General features: G+C 36.0%; 2 protein-coding genes across 2 annotated transcripts in view; both read right to left on the minus strand.

Moving 5' to 3' along the window:
• Positions 1–533: 533 nt before the first annotated feature.
• Positions 534–7,908, minus strand: ASB14 (ankyrin repeat and SOCS box containing 14). Its single transcript, XM_032194251.1, has 9 exons — positions 7,772–7,908; positions 7,290–7,340; positions 6,890–7,026; positions 6,635–6,793; positions 5,261–5,506; positions 3,824–3,995; positions 2,841–3,384; positions 1,487–1,640; positions 534–727 (listed from the first exon to the last, which is right to left on the minus strand). The coding sequence occupies exons 1-9, from the start codon at positions 7,906–7,908 to the stop codon at positions 534–536; spliced, it is 1,794 nt and encodes a 597-aa protein (XP_032050142.1).
• A 2,865-nt stretch (positions 7,909–10,773) lies between these two features.
• The window catches only part of DNAH12 (dynein axonemal heavy chain 12), a 65,572-nt gene continuing 55,422 nt past the window's right edge, over positions 10,774–20,923 (minus strand). The window contains exons 63-74 of the mRNA XM_032194341.1: positions 20,666–20,816; positions 20,099–20,352; positions 19,385–19,525; positions 17,366–17,503; positions 16,217–16,450; positions 15,605–15,793; positions 15,022–15,125; positions 13,797–14,001; positions 13,464–13,601; positions 12,878–12,969; positions 12,257–12,324; positions 10,774–11,222 (exon numbers count right to left, since the gene is read on the minus strand). Of these exons, the coding sequence (XP_032050232.1) occupies positions 11,032–11,222; positions 12,257–12,324; positions 12,878–12,969; positions 13,464–13,601; positions 13,797–14,001; positions 15,022–15,125; positions 15,605–15,793; positions 16,217–16,450; positions 17,366–17,503; positions 19,385–19,525; positions 20,099–20,352; positions 20,666–20,816 (1,905 nt within the window). The 3' untranslated portion in view covers positions 10,774–11,031. The remainder of the gene's footprint in view (positions 11,223–12,256; positions 12,325–12,877; positions 12,970–13,463; positions 13,602–13,796; positions 14,002–15,021; positions 15,126–15,604; positions 15,794–16,216; positions 16,451–17,365; positions 17,504–19,384; positions 19,526–20,098; positions 20,353–20,665; positions 20,817–20,923) is intronic.

Below are 20,923 nucleotides of genomic sequence, written 5' to 3' on the forward strand. Positions count from 1 at the left end.
AAGTGGGATCTGGGTGAGAAAAAAGGAATCTACTTATGCTGCTTTCTAGAACTTTGCTGTAGGTCTTCATAAATAAAACCTCTACTTTGTGGCAAGACAATGGAAGGTACAAGATTTAAAAACAATTATGTCCTTTCCTGGTTTTAGTTAGCTTCATGGCCTTCAACCAAACCCTGAGTTTAACCTTGCAGTTGGAGGTAGCATTACATGTTATGACAGCCTTTAGCCTAGCAATAATGAAAGGTTTACAGCCATACCTGTGATTTTAACAGTTGTTTAAATTTTCACACTAAGCACTTAAAGCAGTATAGCCATAACTTTCAGATATTTTATATTTCACTGTATTCATATAGAATGGCATCACCAATACTTACAGTTTGAGGTTGTCCCCATTTTCTTCAGGGGTAAGGGAGGGAATGCTGAAACTTCATATTCCTTAATATACGTATGAGATAAAAATCCACAAAGAAAAAAGAGATGCATAAGGTAGTCTTACCCACTTCAACATTCCCTCCAAATTATAGAGCTAATAATTAAGCGCAGTTGAGGTTGGAGATTCCTAGGAAGTTTTTCTGTCCATAAAGATCATACTCCTTGTATAGTATGTAGTCTTTCAGGCAGTTTGGCAGTGGAAGGAAGGTCATGAAGACAGGACAACGGAGACGCAACCGACCCATGCATTCCCGTATCTTCAGACGACAAAGGTGCTTTAGAGAGCGAGGATTTGCTAGAAATAAGAAGGTGAGATTGGTAAATTATTTATTCATTTCTGTGCAGTTATTTGTCTACACCTTTCAAAAACTTTGCTCCAGATTTTGCCATATGTTCTTTCTGTGAACTGATGGATAAAATCAATGTGATGATGACTGGATCTGTCAGGATCTAGCCTTTTTACCTCAGCCCATGCCTCTCTCAGATATATTTACAAGCATTGTCAGCTAAAGCAACAGGCTGTGTTTCTGTCAAGTTAGCTAAATGTATGGTAATGGAGTACACGTAGTCTAAGTCAGGTAAACGTACTTTAACCCTAAATAGCTGAATAGTTGCTCAATGTTCTCTGCCAACCTGAAGAAGCTACTAAAAGTAGAATTTTGACTTACTGCTTTTTAATCTGTGTACAAATGAAAAAGACAGAGTTAATCTAGACTGGAATTCCAGTCGCTCAGTTAAAGACAGTAATTTATTAGTTATTCCATCACTTTGAGATGGGGGTAAGAGCTTTTCTCCACTTGAAGAGGATTGTGTTGTCTACCTTGTAATTGAAGTTCCCCAGTACTCCACATGAACTGTGCAGTCTGTCAGACTTCTGAAAGAGACTTAATTTAAATGCTACACAGACTGAGTTTGTTGCAGAGATATCTTATTGTCAAAAACATAGTTTTTGGCCTAACAAGGGTCAAGAATAAATAAAAATAATGCCAGCAACAAAGGTCCCAATCCCAGAACAACTTGTGTGTCATTTCACATCTAAATATCAGATACTTACTTAAAATTGAATTGATGTCTGCCCAGAGTTCCTGTTCTTTGAGAACTGCTTCTAGCTTCCAGCAGATGTTAACGTGGTCGACATAATCTAACATTACTCTCACCACTTTCCCAGAAAGATGCTTCAGCCACGACAAGGTTATCACTTCACAGAACTGAGGGGAAAAAAACGTTTAATAAGAAAACATTCAATATTCCTGTAAATGACTTCCCCCTTTGCAGGACAAGAACAATTGTTTAACTTAAGCAGAATGCTAGGAAGAGCAAGTGTTCAGTCTGTTAGAGGAGCTTTAGAGGTTGTCACAGCTTGTGTTAAGCCTCACTAGTATAGTCTGAAAATCTGAGAGACTTATTCTGTACTAGATCCAAAAATGAATTTAAACAGCTGCATAATTCATAACTAAGTGATTAAACAGAAGTGCTACCATTCCCTAGGAGAAATGCCAAACCCTCAGTTGGGAATTTAAACTTATGGACAGTGCTGGTGCTGGAGGAGACCTGTGTCCCTACATGCTGAAGAGGAAATCTGCCAGCCTGGTATATGATGCACCCCTTTATCTCGGGAGCAGAGGGGCAGGCGCTGATCTCTTCTCTCTGGTGACCAGAGATAGGACCTGAGGGAAGAGTCTAATTGCAACAGAGGATGGATTCAGGTTGAATAGCAGGAAAAGGGTGGTTGGGCACTGGAACAAGATCCACAGGGCATGGCCCCAAGCCTGCCAGAGTTCAAGAAGTGACAATGCTCTCAGACACATGGCCTGATTTTTTGGTGGTGCTTTAGGGACCCAGGAGCTGGATTCGATGGACCCTTGTGGGTCCCTTTCAGCTCAGGGTATTCTATGATTTTATGATCTTCAGGTTAAATAAAGATTTATTACATTCAAATTGACTTTACAAAAAAATACAGTAACTCTGATGGGTGTCTCTAAGAACCTGTTTAGGTCAATCCAGGTTTGTTAATTTTTGCTCAGTGTTTATCATGCCAGATTAAGGGGGTTCCTACAACAGGCTTCCATTATTAGTGACGTGATACAAGACAACCCAGCCAGCCAGCCTGCAAGTCCCTGCTTTCACAGCATGGACAATACCGCCCTGGAGAGCAAATTCTGTACTTATCAACAGCATATCATTAGCTGTATTTTCACAGTTCTATAACATTGTTTATGATAGATGTTGCCATGAGGCAACATCCATGACAGTAAACTATCTAATTTTAAAACCTTTGTGTGTAAACTGCCTTACTGTTCCAACATTTCCTTTTCAGACAGATCACATTCTTAAGTACGTTTTCACATAGTTGTATGAAGGATACTGGCAGTAAAACACCAACATATGAAGCCACGTTATACACTTACCATTGTGTCTTTGATAACAGTAGAAGTCCATCCATCAGTCACGTACTGCGAATGGGAAGTGTTTCCTCGAGGGCAGTCAAAGCAACGGTGCACATCATAGCCATAGTTCATCAGCATTCTCAACATGACTTCATCTTTCAGAGCATACTGTAGAGCTGATGGGAAATGTGTTGTATTCACTCTGCAGAAGTAATTGACATTAGCCCCATGCCGAAGCAGTAGATTCATCAACTCATAGTTGCCCATTCTCAAGGCTATTTGCAGACAGTTGATGGGATCTTGGTTTGGCAAGGCTCCAGCATTCAGCAGCAGCTGTGCTGAACAGATATCCCCATTTGAAACAGCAAAGTATAACGCTGATTTCCGGCGGTCATCATAGCCTTTGCGAATTCTTTGATCCAACATAAAATTGGCATCAAACCCAGATTTGAGAAGAAACTCAAGGCACTGAGGATGAGCTCCTGCTGCTGCTGAGTGAATCGGACTTATTCCACTTTCTTTAATGGCATCAAAATTAGTAACTGGAACTAAACTCTTTAAGGCACTGAAGAAGATAAAAAAAGAGAGAGAATCTTGGAATCTGAAGCACACTGGTTCACCTACCTCAATCTTTGTGTTCCTGGGCTTCAAAATTTATCCCGACTGTATTCAATGTCTTAATTAAGAAATCAGTACCATGGCATGCTGTACCTCTGCATTAACTTTAGTTGCTAAGAATTTAATAGTTAGCCAGCAATGGATACTATGACTTTACACCAGCTTCTCACAAAATTGTATACTATTACTCATGGACAGCCCCAGTCCTTGCTAGAAGAATAGTTGTTCCATCTCAAATAAAAGCTTTCTGTGAATGTTGAGAGTAATATGGCTAGAATTTTTTTCTACAAAACTACAGATTCACCACCTGCTTCGAATATGGCAGAATTACCAAAACTGATATTTTTGATGTCATTTTTAGTTGGTTTTTGAGTATATTAACTTACAGAAAGTGTCCTCTATATGCAGCTCTGTGGATTGGCAAATGACCTGAGTGTTTTGGTACATTGGCATCAGCCCCATATTCTAGCAAAAGGCTCAGGGAATCGGGATTTCCTCCTCCTGCTGCTTCAAATAATACAGAAGAACAGTCCATTGCCTGTGAAAGAACATCAGCACCTGAAAAGAAGCATCGAGGATTTTCACAGTATTCATTGTAAATTTTCAGCAGTAATTAGGATCTCCAACCCTTCTCCTCCAGTGACAAGATATTGTGAATTCTATTCTTCACCACATAAAACCATTATGTCCTAAGTTTCTATGTTGAATCCTTGATTTTAAAAGTGATTATGTAATCTGGAAACAGGAAGGTCCAAATTACTTTGAACTCTATAACACAATAAGATTTGATAGGAGAGCACTAGGCAAGCAAGAGGCTTAGTTCTTATTCATAAAAATAATTGTTTTTTGGCTTACACACAATGAATTTCTGCTCTCCTTTACAAAGACCTAACAGATATAACAGGAAATGTAAGAGAATCCAGTATCAAAACAGGTCATACAATCTAGTCCAGTGCTACTGAGCATCACATATAAATTTCCACCACAAAAGTCTGTCAGGCTTTCCCTCAGGTTAGCTGTCTACCTGAGAAAACAATATTGCATATTAAATAAAAATTACAACTACGCACTAAAACACTAATGGATGGCTTGAATATTACAAAAAGTGTAGTCTCTATTAGACGTTAACTAAATCACAACAAACCTTGGGGCACAGACAGCATTTTATTTGCTTTAGTAATTAAAGTTACTTTTGCTGTTAACTCTAAAGGCATGTCTTACAATGACTGGTTATAATCCAATCACAGAGCTTTGCAAAGACCAATAAAATATGTGTAACTATGATAACTATTTTAGATGTAGAAAAGTAATCTCTCAAAATATACATTGTATATTTTTTTCTGTTATCATCACAGACTGTATAATCAATAACATAACAAACCTTTTATTTCCTTTCACTTCTGTAAGTGAAAGCGGATTCACTTTGTTCCATTTGGACTTTAAACATTTCATGTAACGTGTAGCTTACAATTTCTACTCACTGGAACAACAGTGAGCCTATGTTAGTAAATGAATCTACTGCATTTTAAAACAGGTCCACTGATCAGCTGAGGTTGGAAAAGACCTCTGGAGACTGTCCAGTCCAACCCTGTGCTCAAGCAGCGTCAACTACAGCAGATTGTCCAGGTCCGTGCTTAGCTTTAAGGATTTCCAAGCATTTCCTAGGTTTCAGTTGTCCATTGCCTCCTGTTCTTAATGGGCACCACAGAGAAGAAGCTGGGTTTGTCTTTTTTACAACCTCCCCTCAGATATTTATGACACTGTCAAGATTCCTCTGCCCTGAGCCTTCATTTCCCATAACATCCTGTATAATCAGGTCTCACCTTTTTGCAATAAGAGTTCCATGATTTCTGTGTGTCCAGCTTGTGCAGCCAGTGCAAGAGGTGTGAGCCCATATCCGCTGCGAGGGTCAGGATCTGCTCCAGAACGAAGCAGAAGCTTCACCAGATCCTTTCTGCCTAGTCTGGCTGCTTCATGCAAAGCAGTCCTCTTGTGGACACACTGCAAATTTACTTTTGCGCCAGAATTTATCAACAAGGTGGCAATCTCATACGAATTGTATTTAATTGCTGTAAGATTTAAAAAAAAAAAAAAAAAAAAAAAAAAAGCCATTAGCCAGACTATTAGCCCACACTGTTGGCTATGGCTTCTGTTAGGTGGCAGCCCAGGAATGCTCAAACAGTTCCCACACTGCTATTTATACAAGAAGCAATGTCACTATTTATACTGCAAGAAATGCCAAGCTACACTGAAAGGTTTAATTTTTCACCACGTTTGTTCTTCATTTCCAGGATAAAAAACTACACAAAGGAAGAATTTTACAGTAATCTCTTTTCCTCTCTCTACTCATCTGTTGTGTTTGCTCTTGTAATAGAATGCAAGGTTTCCTGCCACTAGATGGAGATCATTTATATGGGCTTACTGCAGTCAGAAGCCAGCCTGCTATAATTAAATTTCACAGGCAGTTACCGTAATGCAAAAAAGTTTACAATGACTCTGCCATATACCTTCTCATCTTAATAAGCCTCAGCTGTCAAGACAGCAAGGATCTTTTAAGAGTGATTTGCATTGGTTCCAGAAAATGGAATTAATAGGCAACGCCTTCCTCTCTTTGATCTTCCTGGCTGTGCAGGACGGAATAGTGTGCCATAGCTACCTGAAACAGCATTGACAGCACACTGTAACCCGTGATATTCCATTATCTGTAACCTGCATGGCTGCTTTAGGTAAATCTCATACATCCCCTTCTTGGGAGATGATGCACTTTAGTAAAGTGCACTTTAAAGTATCTAGGAATATTCTGCATCTTTTCTAAATGGGTAGACTGAGAGATAGAAAATAGGTCACCTGGAGCTCCTTGCACTAGCTCAGACATTGGGGAAATACTTCTAGCCTCTCCTAGCTCTGTGCTTCCCACACTCCAATAGACCAATAAGGACAATAATTAATAAATAATGCTAAAAACCTTGTAGAGACAGTTCCTAACTTGGAATGTAGGCTCTGTAAGCTCATTTAAAGCCTTAGATCTTCTAAGAAAAACAATCAAACACATTAAGTACTGAAATTAACATTTCTTGCTCCTTACAGCAAAATATTTTAGATGCTACACAAGTCAAAGAAAGCAAACTGCAACCTAAAACATGTAAGTATAATCTCACTTAGTTCCCTCATTTCTTCCCCCCAAACAAGATATTCACCTACAACTAAAGGAGAATCTCCCTCTTCATTCTTAACATTGGGATTGCAGCCATTGAACAGGAGAAAGCGGACATTTTCTACAAAACAATTTCTTACTGCCACCAAGAGAGGTGTTTCCCCTTTTAGTGTGGTCTGTTCCCACGTAGCAGCACAGGAGGCTGAAATACAGAAAAGCAGAACACGTCTGAAGCCGAATCCTTCAACAGACCTGGCTTTGTAATACTTTTTAGTGGAAAACCAGGAGGACTCCATACCTTTGAATGTTATTTCAAGGATGTTCATATTTAGCTGTGATGCAGCTTCATGCACAGGAAGCCAGCCTTGCTGATCTGCCTCCTCAAAAGCAGAACTATGGCTCACCAGCTTCTTCAGGACCTCTTCTTGGCCTGTGATATTTTGAGACAGACGCATATTTGATTACTCATCATAAAACAAAATTAATGCAACTAATATACTGAGTGCTATTTATCCCTGTGTATCAAGAATAAAAAAAATATTTTTAGAAAGCAATTTTTAATCTAGGGGTTGTTTACATGAAAAACCGCACTTAAATTAGCTGATCAAACACATAAAATGTAGGCATTGCTCAACAATGCAGTACCAAAGTGATTCCTAGGGCATAGGCTTAGTGCAGTGTATTTGTACTTAACTGTCCGAATTGCTGCAATTATCATTCCACGTTCTTTACTGGCAACAAACTGGAAACTGCATAAACACAATAAAAATAAAGTGCTATAATTAATGAGAAGTTCAGGATATAATTATACCTTAACTTAACATACTCAAGACTAGAACACGTTATATTTCTTTGAGTTACGTAGATTTTGTTAGACTTTAACACATTTAAATGCATTTTTGTTGGTCTGCCTGTGCAACTAGAAATATTAGGTTTGCACCCAAAGACCACACCAACCTATTTTTTGTATCACATCCTAATCTACTTTAGTGAAGCCTTGTACTCATCAAGATACTAGATGAAACATCACCTGACAGCTTCATACATTCCATATTTTTGAGGAAACACGTTTACTTTTCCAGGGAGAACTCGGAACAAGTGGTTTCCAGTATCCATGACACAAGGCCAGGCACATAACAATGCCAATAAAACACAAAAAACAGAAGTAATAACTCATTACCTTTCATCCCTTTCATCCTCTGTTGCACTGGCACTTGTTTCATTTTTATGCATATCTTGTAAGCTTTCCTGAATAGCTTGCTGAGTAGGGATTTCATCATCAGAATTATCATCAGATATATATATAGCATTATACATGGCCAATCAGCACAACTTGGATCACCTTTTTGTAGGAAAACTCTGCTTTTTAACTGGACACAGATGTTAAGTCTTCAGGTTATGTCTGGAGTAATAGAAACAGCAATTGTTTTTAAACAATCAAGAGAAACAAAGCATTGCCTAAAATAAATGAATCAGAACTCCTCAAGCTACCGTCTTCTCCCAGGTATTTAGGTTGGAACACTGCAAAGAGAGCTGTTCTACTCTAGAACAGAATAAAGGTCTTCTAAGTCCAATAGCATGTGCTAGCTTTTATCTCTATTCCACAGACTGCACATACAGAACAGGTACTTCATCTGGCATTACTACTAGGAAGAATAAAAATAAGTAAAATACAATTTTCAGATAGTTTAAATACTCCTTCCCTCTTAAATCTTTCAGAAACTCAAATACCACAATCATGCTCTGATGCTTCCTTAGTAGGAAAGCAGATCTGCAATAAAATTTGGGATGTTTTTTGTTTTGTTCACAGAGGGCCTGGTAGTGAAAAGTAGCTGAAAGACACGAGATTTGTTAGTAATACCTTTTGGTCAACGTGTTTCAACAAGGATATCATTAGAGCCATATCTTGTAGTCAGAAAAAATATTGCAAATTTGTGCTAACATTGTGTACTTCAGTCTTTCAACTGAAACAACATCATACTCCATGGCTGAAAAAAAGAGCAAACTTACCACCTTATGTACATAAACTGCAGCTATTTGGCAGAGAGAAACCTACAAGTGTGCATTCTTTGTTAATGCATACCTGTACTTGCCTAACAGTTGTAAGGGATACATACAAAAATATTGTAACAATATAAATTCAAATATATGCAAAAATCAAAAAACCACTGGTGTAATCACAATGGAGTTAATAATAGATAGCTTAAGAACATCACCACAGTTAAAAGAAAATGAAAATGTTTACCAAATTGAGAGGATTCAATTAAGAATGTTTTTAGGAATCTTTTAAGATTATAATACAAACAATGTAGCACAGAAATCCAATTTATACTATAGAAGTCTAAATGTTCAAATAAAAAAATATTAGAAAATCTTTACACTCAAATCAGTTAAATATCATTAAATATTATGTGTGTAGATGTATACTTTTTTATATGCATAATCTGTAGCAATATTCGTTTGTATATTTGGCTATGTTACTATAGATTAAAATCAAAGATGTTCTGTTAGACTCTAACCTTTCATCCATTTTACCTCATCAAAACTTGCACTTCTGTCTTTCAAGAGAGTTGACCTGAAAACAAAACAAAACACTAAAAATACAGGGCAAAATAAAATAAAATGAGCAAATAAAACTGAAGGTAAATAAATAAATGAGAAAATGAATAAGCACAGCAAAATGAAGAAATGTCAATACAACACTTGGAATAATTCTGGAAATGTCTTAAAGTTGAACAGCAGTAATTCACAGCAAACCTGCATCGTTTCATTTGTTATGTGATCCACCTAATGTGTGATTGCAAGGCCTTACTCTGTAATTGAATATGTATCAAGGAAGAGAAATTTAGTAAGAAAACATGCATACAAGTATCTATTAGCATTCAATTACACCTACAGTAGTACAATGTGAACATAAACACTTTTTTAAAAAGTACTAATTTTCCTAGGAATTGAGAAAATGCAGTTTTTCCTCACCTTGTGGAAGACTTCACACTTTGAAGAAGTGATTAGTAAGTTGAAAGCAATATTTGCAGGATAGAAACTGATCTCAGTGGAGTTTGTGTCTGTTAATAGCTCACTATAAATAACCTATCATAAGATACTCTGGGACTTTCTCCACGTTTCTTTCATACAGGTTAGTTACATTTCATAACCTGACCTGACAAATGGTGTCAGCAAAAGAAGAAATTTGAAGTTCTGTTTATTTACAAAATACTCTTGTTTAAGTTTTCGGAATGAGAAGCTGAGAACTGCAAGTAGTAAGTACTACCTTACAGAGAGAAAAAAATCATTAGTACTTCACAAAGGTTCACTACAGATACTGGCAGGAGCTTGTTTAAAAATGGGTAAGATGACACATGAAGAAAATAATACAAGCAATAAAAGTAAGTATAAACTATTAAATAAAATAAAGAGATGACCCTAATAAAATTACTATGCACTTCTGATTGCCTATTCACAATTTACATATAAATATTAATAGAAACAGAAAAGCAAACAAGAGATAATATAGAGTCTGTACAAGGAAAAGGAGTTTTTTTTAGAAAGAAACATCCCAAACCTCTTCTACATGTAACACAGAGTAAGCAATGAAATGAAAAACAAAGTTGTCTATTTATAACAGTGACGGTAGGCTGGAGTGAGACTTTTCTGTGCTTAATTCACTCACTCTATTTTGTGGAGGGATCCTTGCAAAGAAATAATGATAGCTGTGTCTGAATGCAAGGTGGAAATAGCTCTCCTCTGCTAAAGAACTAAGGTAGAATGCTTTACTAATTATCTTTTATTTATTTTAATTTTTTTTAAGAAAACCAAAGTACAGAATCATTGAAGGAATTAAAACTGGACTGCCTCTCTGGAGCAACAAAGCAGCAGAAATAACGTTTTATGGCAGGCAGTCATAAGGGAGGATTTGATCATTTCTGCTTAACAGAAACTGTTTGGAAAAGTAAAAATAAATAAATAAATAAATAAATCCAAATTAAGTCCTGAAAGATGAATTTGCTGAGCAAGGAAGAGACTTGGTAGTGCCTATTACAGACTGAAATCCCCAAACTTACTGTGTATTGGGTTTCCGCTCACACAATTCAACACTCCTAATGCTTCAAGTTTATTAATTGTACTATTTCTCACAGAAAGTGCACACACTTTGTTTTTGGTTAAGATATATTTAGTGATATTTTAGTAATGCATAAAATGTACGTTTACACATTAATAATGTTTCCAAAGGCTAAAAGCCTAACCATACCTTTTACAGATTGTAAAGGTGCTAATAATAACACATACTTATTTAAGGCAAAATACTGAGGATTAGAAAACACATGCCCTCTTTTAAGATTAAAAAAAAAGTCTCTAAGTTTCTGTTATACAGCATGCTCCCCTTCTGTAAGCAAACAAAAGAAAGGTATCTTTTGACATTTGTATCTGAACTGGTCAAAGTTAGTCATCCAGTTGGCAGAGCAATGCAACACCTCGCTTGATCCAGTGTTGGACTGGTTTATCTGTGTTAAGCGTCAGAGCAATGACAAAGTTAGTGGAGTGTCCAGTAGTAGATAAGACTCCTTTACGCTCACTTGTCTTGTAGAGAGGGCAGACATATGCATTAGATTTCTTTATATCCGATTTTGCAGCTTTAAAAAAAAAAAAAAAAAAAAAAAAGAAGGAATATAACCTCCACATTAAGTACTAATCTAAATATCACATACTTATAGTAACATTCTTAAAGCTAAATTAAAAATAGCAATATTGCTTTGTGAGCAACACAATATCTGTTTTTACGGAATTTATGCTTTTCTGCAATTCTACAAAATTTGTAATAATTCAAAAACACATTCAAATCTGAATAGTTGCATAATTAAAGCATTTTGCATTCTGCTTTCATGTTAGGATTAACATTTAGACACAAGCTTTTAGAATCTCCCTAAGAATTATGGTCCAGCAGCCACAGAGCCTAACTGCAATTCAAATCACTGGAGATTCAACAATCCTCTTAGAACTAGACGGTTCACATGCAACTTGCACAATGTTTAAAATTAAGCAAGCCTGAGAACAGATTCACCCAATGCCAAAAGAAGGCATAGACAGAAAAAGTAGAAACCTGGTGTGACTGCATATTAGCTAATTATATCTAAGTTGCAACAACTGCAATATAAAGTCTTGCTTAAGTGAATAAATGAAAATCAGCTATTTACTGTTCTTAATCAAAGAAAAGAGTCATAGAAAATATTTCACTAGTATCACAGAAAACTAGGAGCAGATAAAAATAATCTGAGCAAACCTTGCTAAATCACGTGAGGTAAAACAATAAATCTCTGTAGGTCAATTCAAAATTCTCCTCAACTTGAGTAAGCCAGGAATTCAAACACCATGTGCTTTTCCTACCAAAATTATCTTTTGGTTGAGAAACAGATCAGGTTAATCTAAATAATCCATTGGTCAAATTAATAATTACAAACACCTGTGAAGAGGGGGACAGGCCTACAGCTCAGATGAAATGAGACTGTGGTTGCCAATTTGACTCATTCAATCTTTTATGTAAAAGTCAAAGGTCAAGTGCACATTTGGGTGCTTTGGTGAGGGTATGATCATTGGTCTTGTGTAAAAAAGGAATTCATTGTTCAAATATCTTGTCAAATAGCACATACTTCAAGGTAATTATACTCACTTGGCTTTATCCAGATGATTGGCATTATATCAAAGAGCAATTTGGGATACTGCTCAGCTAACATTCCCCTGGTGAGAGAAAGCAACAAAGTCATTATTTGTGGCTTGGTATTAAACCAAGCCAAGGCTGACAGAAAAAATAAAATCTCAGTGCTCTTTTTTGATGTTTGTTTTCCATCTTCCATGCATGAAAAAGTATTTTTAAATATAAAATACTTCTATCTAGCAATATAACGTTTATTTGAAGAATTTGTAAGAAAAGCAAAGTAAGTCCTACAGTCACAACAGTCTTAGTCTTAAGATGACTCAGGCTAGATACCAATTATTGGTTATTTTAAAAAAAAAAATTGGAGTATCTGCTTGAAATCTTTCTGCTACTCATGCTGCCAGATAATTTTTTGAAGGAGTGTATTTTAATGCAGATTAGCACATCCCAACATTTCCAGCACAATAATATTTAAGAGTCACTGTTTTATTTTCTCATCTTGAGACCATGGGAAGAATGAATATATTTTCAAGTGTTTTATTGTAATAGTATGAAAAGGAACTCTTGAAATATTTAAATCTTGTTTGAGCACTTAAAAAAGCTTTCTAAAACTGTATTAAAATAATTTTTACTGACTTTGTCCTGTCCCAGCGAGCGCCATCTAAAAATAATCCGTGTATATAAACACCATCTGCTGGTGCAGTATCAGCAGTGTCCTGAGGAATAACCTACAAGAAATAAGTGATCTGTGTTAATAAACTTTCCTAGGTGTTTGCTTTTTCAGGTATTATACCTATTGCCAATGTTCAGAAAATCAATCCAAAATCAGAATAATGTAGTACCTTCTTTGGGGTACTGCTTTTATACAAAACCATAAGGACAAAAGCTTTCTGTGGTTTGTTAGCCTTTCTGTTAATTTGTTATGTGGTTAACCTTACTGTAGGTTATAAAATAAGACTTTAATCACACAGACAAATACGCACTGTGTAGGCTGTTTTTTTTCTCTGAGTGGATGCCCAGGTCCAATGAGAGAACTACTTTCAAAATTTCTTTTACAGAAACGTGCCTACCTTATCACAGAATTAAATGTATGTCTTCAATTGCAGCATGACAATTGGAAAATGAACATTTCAGTCAGGATTTACTTAGTGTATCTCACTGTAACATCAGGACCCAGATTAATAAAATACACACTTAATTTAATTTAATAATTCATCTGTACCTGAAATTCATATCCCAGAAGGTCAATAGGGATTCTGTGTTTCCTAGCATAGTTTTGCATAGCTCCAGTTAAAAACGCTTGAGTAAAATAGAATCCTGACAGCCAAAAAACTGTGGGCTTCCCTAATTCATACCAGTCCTGGAAAGAGGAAAATGATACATTCAATAATCAGAAAGAGACAAATCCTATGTTCTTTGATCACTTTCTACATAATTGGATTTAGAAAATCTGGCAAACTCTATCACTTGTTTCCCAATATTCCTTTAACATAAAGGGCAAGTTATATGAAAAAAGTAGATTAAATAATTAGTAGCACTGCCTCTTGTACATTACCTGTAAAAATTTCAGCCTTTCCAGAAAATCTAGAATATAGCTCCCTAATGGTTTTAGACTAGGATACGAATGCTTAGCCCAATTCTCAGGAACTTTTCCAATAAGTAGACTGCCACACAGAGCCTCCAATTCTGCATCCATAACAACCAGTCCTTTAATGGCTTTCTTCAGGTTAATTAGCGTTATGCGAATAGTTCGGATTAAACTAGAATTAAAAAATAAGACAGAATTATTTTAAGTTCTTTATGATTTGTAAGATGCTACATATGCACTGAAAACAAAAAGGACTATAGTATGATCTATGGAATTTGTGTAACTGGTGTATAACTAACTGTAACTGTTTCTTTAAAGACACATCTTTAATGTTACAGAGTTATTTAAGACTACAAAGAGTTGAATATATTCTTTTTTAATCTCTAATATAATCTATACTGTATGGTAAAACGATAAATTTGGAAATCCAAATGTGTATATGCTGTATACTAGTTGAAGGAAAAAGTTTTAGATTAAAAAATAAGAGGAGGGTAAGGTCTGAAACCATGGAGAATTACGGCCACAGAGTATTATTACAATTTTGGAAGAAACTGAAGTAGAAGGGGTAAATAGAGAAATAAAGAAAAAGGAGAGCAGAGAAAAACAAGGGAGAAAGAATGGAGGAGCAGGTAGAGATAAAAAAGAAAACCAGGAAAAGAAAACTACAAAGAGACTAAGGACCCAAAGAGAAAAATAAAAATGGATAGAGTTACATAATCTCAAGAAAAAATATGTTAAAGAGAATTATAGCAAGAAAGGCATCGGGAAAGGGGAAAACAAGTAAGAATTTAAAAACAAAAGCATATGAGATGATATAGAAATAAGCAGACATACTTCCAGCTACCAAGGAAATAAACTATTAACTGCGTGCACATTACAGTTTCTTAGCTCTTTGCTCTGCAGGCCAGAAAATGTGAAGGAAGAAAGTAAAATATAATGAAATACATTGAAAAAGTAGTTAATAAATAAATGAGAATATTGTTCATATTCTTTTAAAATGCCTCCTTAGACTCAGACTCTCTTCTTCTATCATGCACTTTTTCTTTTTCAGTTCATTTTACCACCAGATCATTTTTCCCAAAATCTATCCCACATTCTGAATTTCCAGTGTTTACGGTATATGAGTGGCTGAAAAACATTCTCTGATAATGGAGTGGTTTGGGTTACATTTAATAAAATAAAACCCTCTTACTTGTTAAATCTTTCCATTTCTTGCACCAACACAGTGTTCATACTTTCTTCGTATCTCACAGGATATTTAGCTAGGCAACTTTCAATGTCAAAATCGTTTGGAAGCTGTAAATGTCAACATGTTTAGAAATCATTCCACATATCATTATAAATTGGAGTTATATTAAAAGCACGCAGATATGAAACTGTTAAACTTGCTCATGAGTATCTAATCAATACTATAGTAGCATAATCCAAATAAAAGCAATTAAGTTATATTTATCTTTTAAAAACCACCAAGATTTTTCCTTACCATGAAAAATTATAAATACATTTCCATTTTCTTTTTTTTAAACTTGTGAAAAAGAAAACAAGTATTCTTTCAAACTTCATTTGCTGTTTTCTCTGTCCTATCTCCTGTCTATGTTGTAAAAATAGTTTCAAAAGAAATATAGACACACAATTTCTTACTTTCATATTATTGCACTTAATTCTTTCCAATAGATTTTTCCTCCAATATGAAGTCAATTTTACAGTGAAGATTCTGTCTAAAGAATTTCTGCTTTGTAAAAAGATAAATTGGAGTCATTGGTACACTACAATACCTTGCTGAGAATATCATCTGCAATTTCATAAAGAGTGCTGTCACCACCTCCAGAAGAAGTTCCCTGAATGTCTCCTCCTTGTGTTAAAAGCAGAGATTCAAAGAGGATCTTAATTTGCTGAAGATCTTTTGAAATATCCACATTTTCATGCAAACCAAATACCTCTGGTTCCTGACTAAAGGGAAGATTCTAGGACAAAATACAGTAAATATTTGCATGAGATAAAGCAACAGACTGAGAATTAAATCCAACATTTGTTTAAGAAGCTGAGTGAAAAACTACTACTGACTTCAACAGAAAGTGGATAAGGACCTTAATGATGGGTATTGACAGACCATATTACTGGTGATAGAGCCATCAACTCACACACAGAAAGCCATTTCTAAGGAATTCTTGATTATCTGTGCTACATCCTTCTATCTACCTTATTGAGTCACCCTCCCTCACAGAAACACATACTAGACCATAGCAAGGATCTTACAAGGATGTTAGGCAAGAAGCCAAGCACACAGTTAAACGTGCTGCAAACCTATTTTTTTTTAATGCAGAGAAGCGTTTAAGGGATGTGTTCTTAGCCATGTTCATTATGACGGTCATTTTGCTACTTTTTACCTTAATAAATTGAACGTAGTCCTCATATGTGCCTTTTGGTGGAGCATAATAGATTCCACTGGGAGAAAAGGTGTAACGAGGATTTTCAATTATTTCAGGATTATAAAAGTCATCTAGCATCGTCAGCAGTAAGCGTCTGTCCCAGTCATCTGTCACACGACCTCCATAATTGCACTCACCAGTTAGGTAAGATACAGCTTCAAATGGAACATGGCTATATTCATTTATGAATAACTGAAACACAAGAGAGACTTGAAATATCTGCAGAGCAACAGTCTGACCTACAAAGTGAGGGCCTGGAAGCTGTAGTGCATGCAAAACTGCCACTTACAGAGTTTTCTCCCCACTTAAGTGTTAGAATTTCCAAAGTTCTGATCCCCTCCCTTCCCCAACTCTCCTCCCAGGTAAAATTACTGTTTAAAATTAACAGGAGTTAGTAGTAAAAGCCTCTCATGAACATCAAAATTAATAAGTCATTCAAGTCATTCTTGAATTACTTACAAATGGATAGTTTTTTCAACTTAAACTTTCTAGAAGGACACTTCTCTTTCTTGTGCATAAAGAAATGTGTGTTTCACAGAATTTTTCTTCCAACCTTCAGAACCTTCTGATCTCTTTCATTAACTGCTTGATAACTTCAACAACTTCTGTAAATCAGTTTTAGCTCTCCTGATTTTGATCTATTAAAGTGCCTGCAGAAGACTCAAGGTCAAGTAGCGTAGAGTACTTTGTTTTAGGGGACAAGAACAGTTTGGACCTCTGTTTATTTAACATTATATACATAAAAACAAAATTCCTTTTGCTAACCACAAAAGCCACCATAATAGGTGACTGTTTCTAGCATGGAAGGACAATGAGCTCTTACATATGACAATTTAAAATTTATTATATATACACTCATTATATGCCATAAGTCTGTATGAACCAAAACCTCATGCAGAACAATTTTATTTCATTTGTCATTCTGAAAATATTTATAATATGATTGATGTTCCTTGCCTTTGTGGCTGAAGTGAGTTCATGGAAGTCTGATTAAAATTCTGTGAACATTTGATATAACTGAAGTGGATGCTCCTTTCTGACTATCAGGCTCTTCCCTATGGTTCATAAAATCAGAGATTAAATAAAAGCAGTGATAGATGATTTTACCTGCAGCTGTCTGATACTAATCCGCAAGTCTGATTCATTAAACCCATAGGGTATATTCCAACCAAGAGGCCCAAATTTTCTTCTCTCCTGAACCAGAGCGTGGAAAAAACAGACTCCAAAGAGCAGTTTCTCCCATACCTTCAAGAAAAACAAAACAAAACAAAAAAGTATCATAAAATGACTTATATGTTCATTCTATACAGCAATTTATACCAAGAACACACCATTTAATTACTACTCTGTCTAGTGTACAACTACAGGCAACTATGAAGTACATTGTGATTATTTGACTTGGGAATAATATATGGATACATTTGCCATGTATGCAAGCACACTTAGGTGTGCCATTATCATAAAAATCACAGAATGGTTTGAGTTGGAAGGAACCTTTAAATATGCTCTAGTTCTAATACCCCACGATGGGCAGGGATGCATTTCACTAGACCGGTTGCTCCAAATTCCATCCAGCCTTGAACACCTCCAGGGAGGGGGCATCCAGAGCCTCTCTGGGCAACCTGTTGCACTGACCCTCCTCATAGTAAATATTTTATTCCTTATATCTAAGCTAAATCTACTCACTTTTATTTTAAAACCATTTCCCCTTGTCCTGTCACTGCACACCCTGATAAAGAGTATCCCCATCTTCCCTGTAATCCCCCATTACGTACTGAAGGTCTCCACAAAGCTTCTTTAGGCTAAACAACTCCCAACTCTCTCAGCCTCTCTTCATAGGAGGACTGTCCCAGCTCTCTGGATCATTTTTGTGTCTCTCCTCTGGACCTACTCTAATAGGTCCATGTCTCTCTTGTGCTGGGGGCCCCAGACCTGGATGCAGTACTCCAGGCGGTGTCTCGTGAGGGGGCAAAGTAGAGGAAAATCACCTCCCTTCACCTGCTTGCCATGCTTCTTTTGACGCAACCCAGGACATGACTTTCTGGGCTGACAGTACACATTGCCGGCTTATATTGAGCTTCTCAACCATCAGAACCCCATGTCTTTCCCTACAAGGCTGCTCTCAATCTATTCATCACCAAGTCTGGTGATGCTGGGGATTGCTGACCCTGGTGCAGCACCTTGCACTTGGCTTTGTTGAACTGCATGAGCTTTGCTTGTGTCCATCTCTCAAGCCTGTCAAGGTCCCTCTGGATGGCATCCCTTCCCTCTGAAGTGTCATCAGCACCACCCAGGTAGGTGTCATCTGCAGACTTGCAGAGAGGACATTCAAACCCACCGTCCATGTGACCAATGAAAACATTACAGTTTTATACAAGATTTTTCTCTTTTTCCGTGTAAAGGGGTGCTGACTTCGTAAGAATTCAAATATCAGGTATTTAATTTTAAGCCTCAGTAGACAAATATATAAAATATAGTTGTACTGTTAAATGTAAATCCTTAGTTGCACCCACTCACAGCTATATATATATTGATTACAATATTCTTTGCTGACTAATCCCACTGTTTTTTCACTTCCTTCACAGGTGATGATTAGCTAAGTGGTTCCTTATTTATCAGGAAGAGATATGGGCACTGCAGTACTAGTCCCTGAGAGCAAGAAAAGGATTTGAGTGCTTATCATCTCAACAGTGATAATGCTTATATTTATCCTAATTTTGTACTTTCAAAAGGAAGTTTGGCTTTGCATGTGCTTCTGTTTGGAATGGCATTACAGCTGAGTTCTGACCCTCAGTTACACAACTTGGACAGGTATCCTGTACTAATGAATGTTCAAAGTTTATACAAATTGTGTAATATGTACATGTAACATTTCAGATTTGTGTTATTTAATAAAGCCAAAGAAAACATTCTAGTGATTGCCACATGAAATTACCCAGTATAGCAATTCTCAGGTCATCATTTTAATCATTCTAAAACCTAAACTCATAATCACTTCAGCTTATGATACTAACTGGACAGAAATCAGTGTATCTGTGGATCAAAACAAAAAAAGCCAACAACAAAAACACCACCACCACACACAAACAAACAAACTGTCAAAAGATAAAGAGATGAGAAAATTACCAGCTCCTTTTCAGGGCATCCGGAGAAGAATGCAGGATCAGAAATAGGATCAGAAAGAAATGACTGAAGTAGGTTTAACCGGAGACCAGTAGGAGGTTCATTTGTCATCTTTACTCCGTTTTGCAGAATAGTTACTGGGAACTAGAAATTAAAAAGTAGCAAAACTGGACTCAGAAAGTATGGAATATATAAATTATATTATTATAACAATACATTATTATGTTTTGTTTGCTATATTAACTGTTATCTGTAAGAAATCACATTTTAAAGATCAACAGATTAAAAAAGAACTCAAAGAAAGCTAAGACTGTGCTGTGAACTACAAACCTGTATTTTAAAGAGTTTTGTTGGTATTCAATACCTTACAGGTAAAATGTATGCTGCAAAAATAAATTTTTCAATTTATGTGAAAGAAAAACTCACAGGCAACAAAAAAACCTCCTTAATTACCCGTGCTGGCAATATGCAGCTCCATTCACTACTATACAAAATATCACACATCACAATATCAAAGTATTGAAAAGGTAGATTGGTATAGTTATTTTTAGAACTAATTTTTAAATGACCTTTCTTGATTAAATTATCTCTTCAACAGCCTCTAAGCATTTGAGAAAAGTCCCACATTATTAGTTCCTTCAGGTATATGAAAAATTGGGATAAAATTTCACCAGCTTTTCCCTTCTATGAATAAATACTGTTTGTCAATACACGTACCTTTGGGGACGGGTAACTAGTAAGCCAAAGTCTGAAGTCTGGATGACATTTTTCACTGCTAAACTCTTCACATATTTTCTCTAGTACTGGCATCCAGGAGACAGCTAAATGACAATTTTGTAAACAAACCCAAGTTCCTTCTTCCATTCCTTCTTGAATCATTTTTGTAGCAATAGGTCCTTGTCCTTGTCCTAATGAGATGGACTGAAACTTATTTCCGACCATCTCTTTGTCATTTGCAAATTTCAGAAGGCCTTGAAAAGAAAGCATATGATTTTAGCATTTCTTCATTAAAAAGAAGCTATGTCATGAAAAAATGTTAATTACTATTTTTTAAAAATATACATACAACAAGAAGGTATAGCTTTAGTGTAGATTGTAATTATTCAGTATTAAATAACGTTGTCCGTTTTAGGGAGCACATGATTGTATCAGTCTGACATAATGCACTCAAATCTACTTGTGCTAAGGGCAAAATAATCTCCACTGTGTATTGAAGAGGAAGCGCAGGTCTCGAATCTGAAAAAATATTCTTGGCTTTCATTTTCTCTTTGTGTATATACTTACTGGACATGGGATCTGCTCCTGGAGATAGCACAAATATTAGAGGGATTGTAGAATTTGAATCTAAGTAACTTTTTGTTAGATCAAAAGGTGGTGGCTCTACAAATTTCTTCCCCAGTTTATCTGTTACAAACGTTGTTATAGCTGGACCAAGCTGGTGAAGTAAATACAGACTATTAACTTAAATCAAACATAAATGATTATTTCACAGCATCTTCAAAGTACACTGTACCCTAACTCAGTTAAATTCCTCAGCAAAAC

The sequence above is a fragment of the Aythya fuligula genome, chromosome 10, assembly GCF_009819795.1.
Source record: "Aythya fuligula isolate bAytFul2 chromosome 10, bAytFul2.pri, whole genome shotgun sequence".
In the NCBI taxonomy this organism is placed as follows: domain Eukaryota; kingdom Metazoa; phylum Chordata; class Aves; order Anseriformes; family Anatidae; genus Aythya; species Aythya fuligula.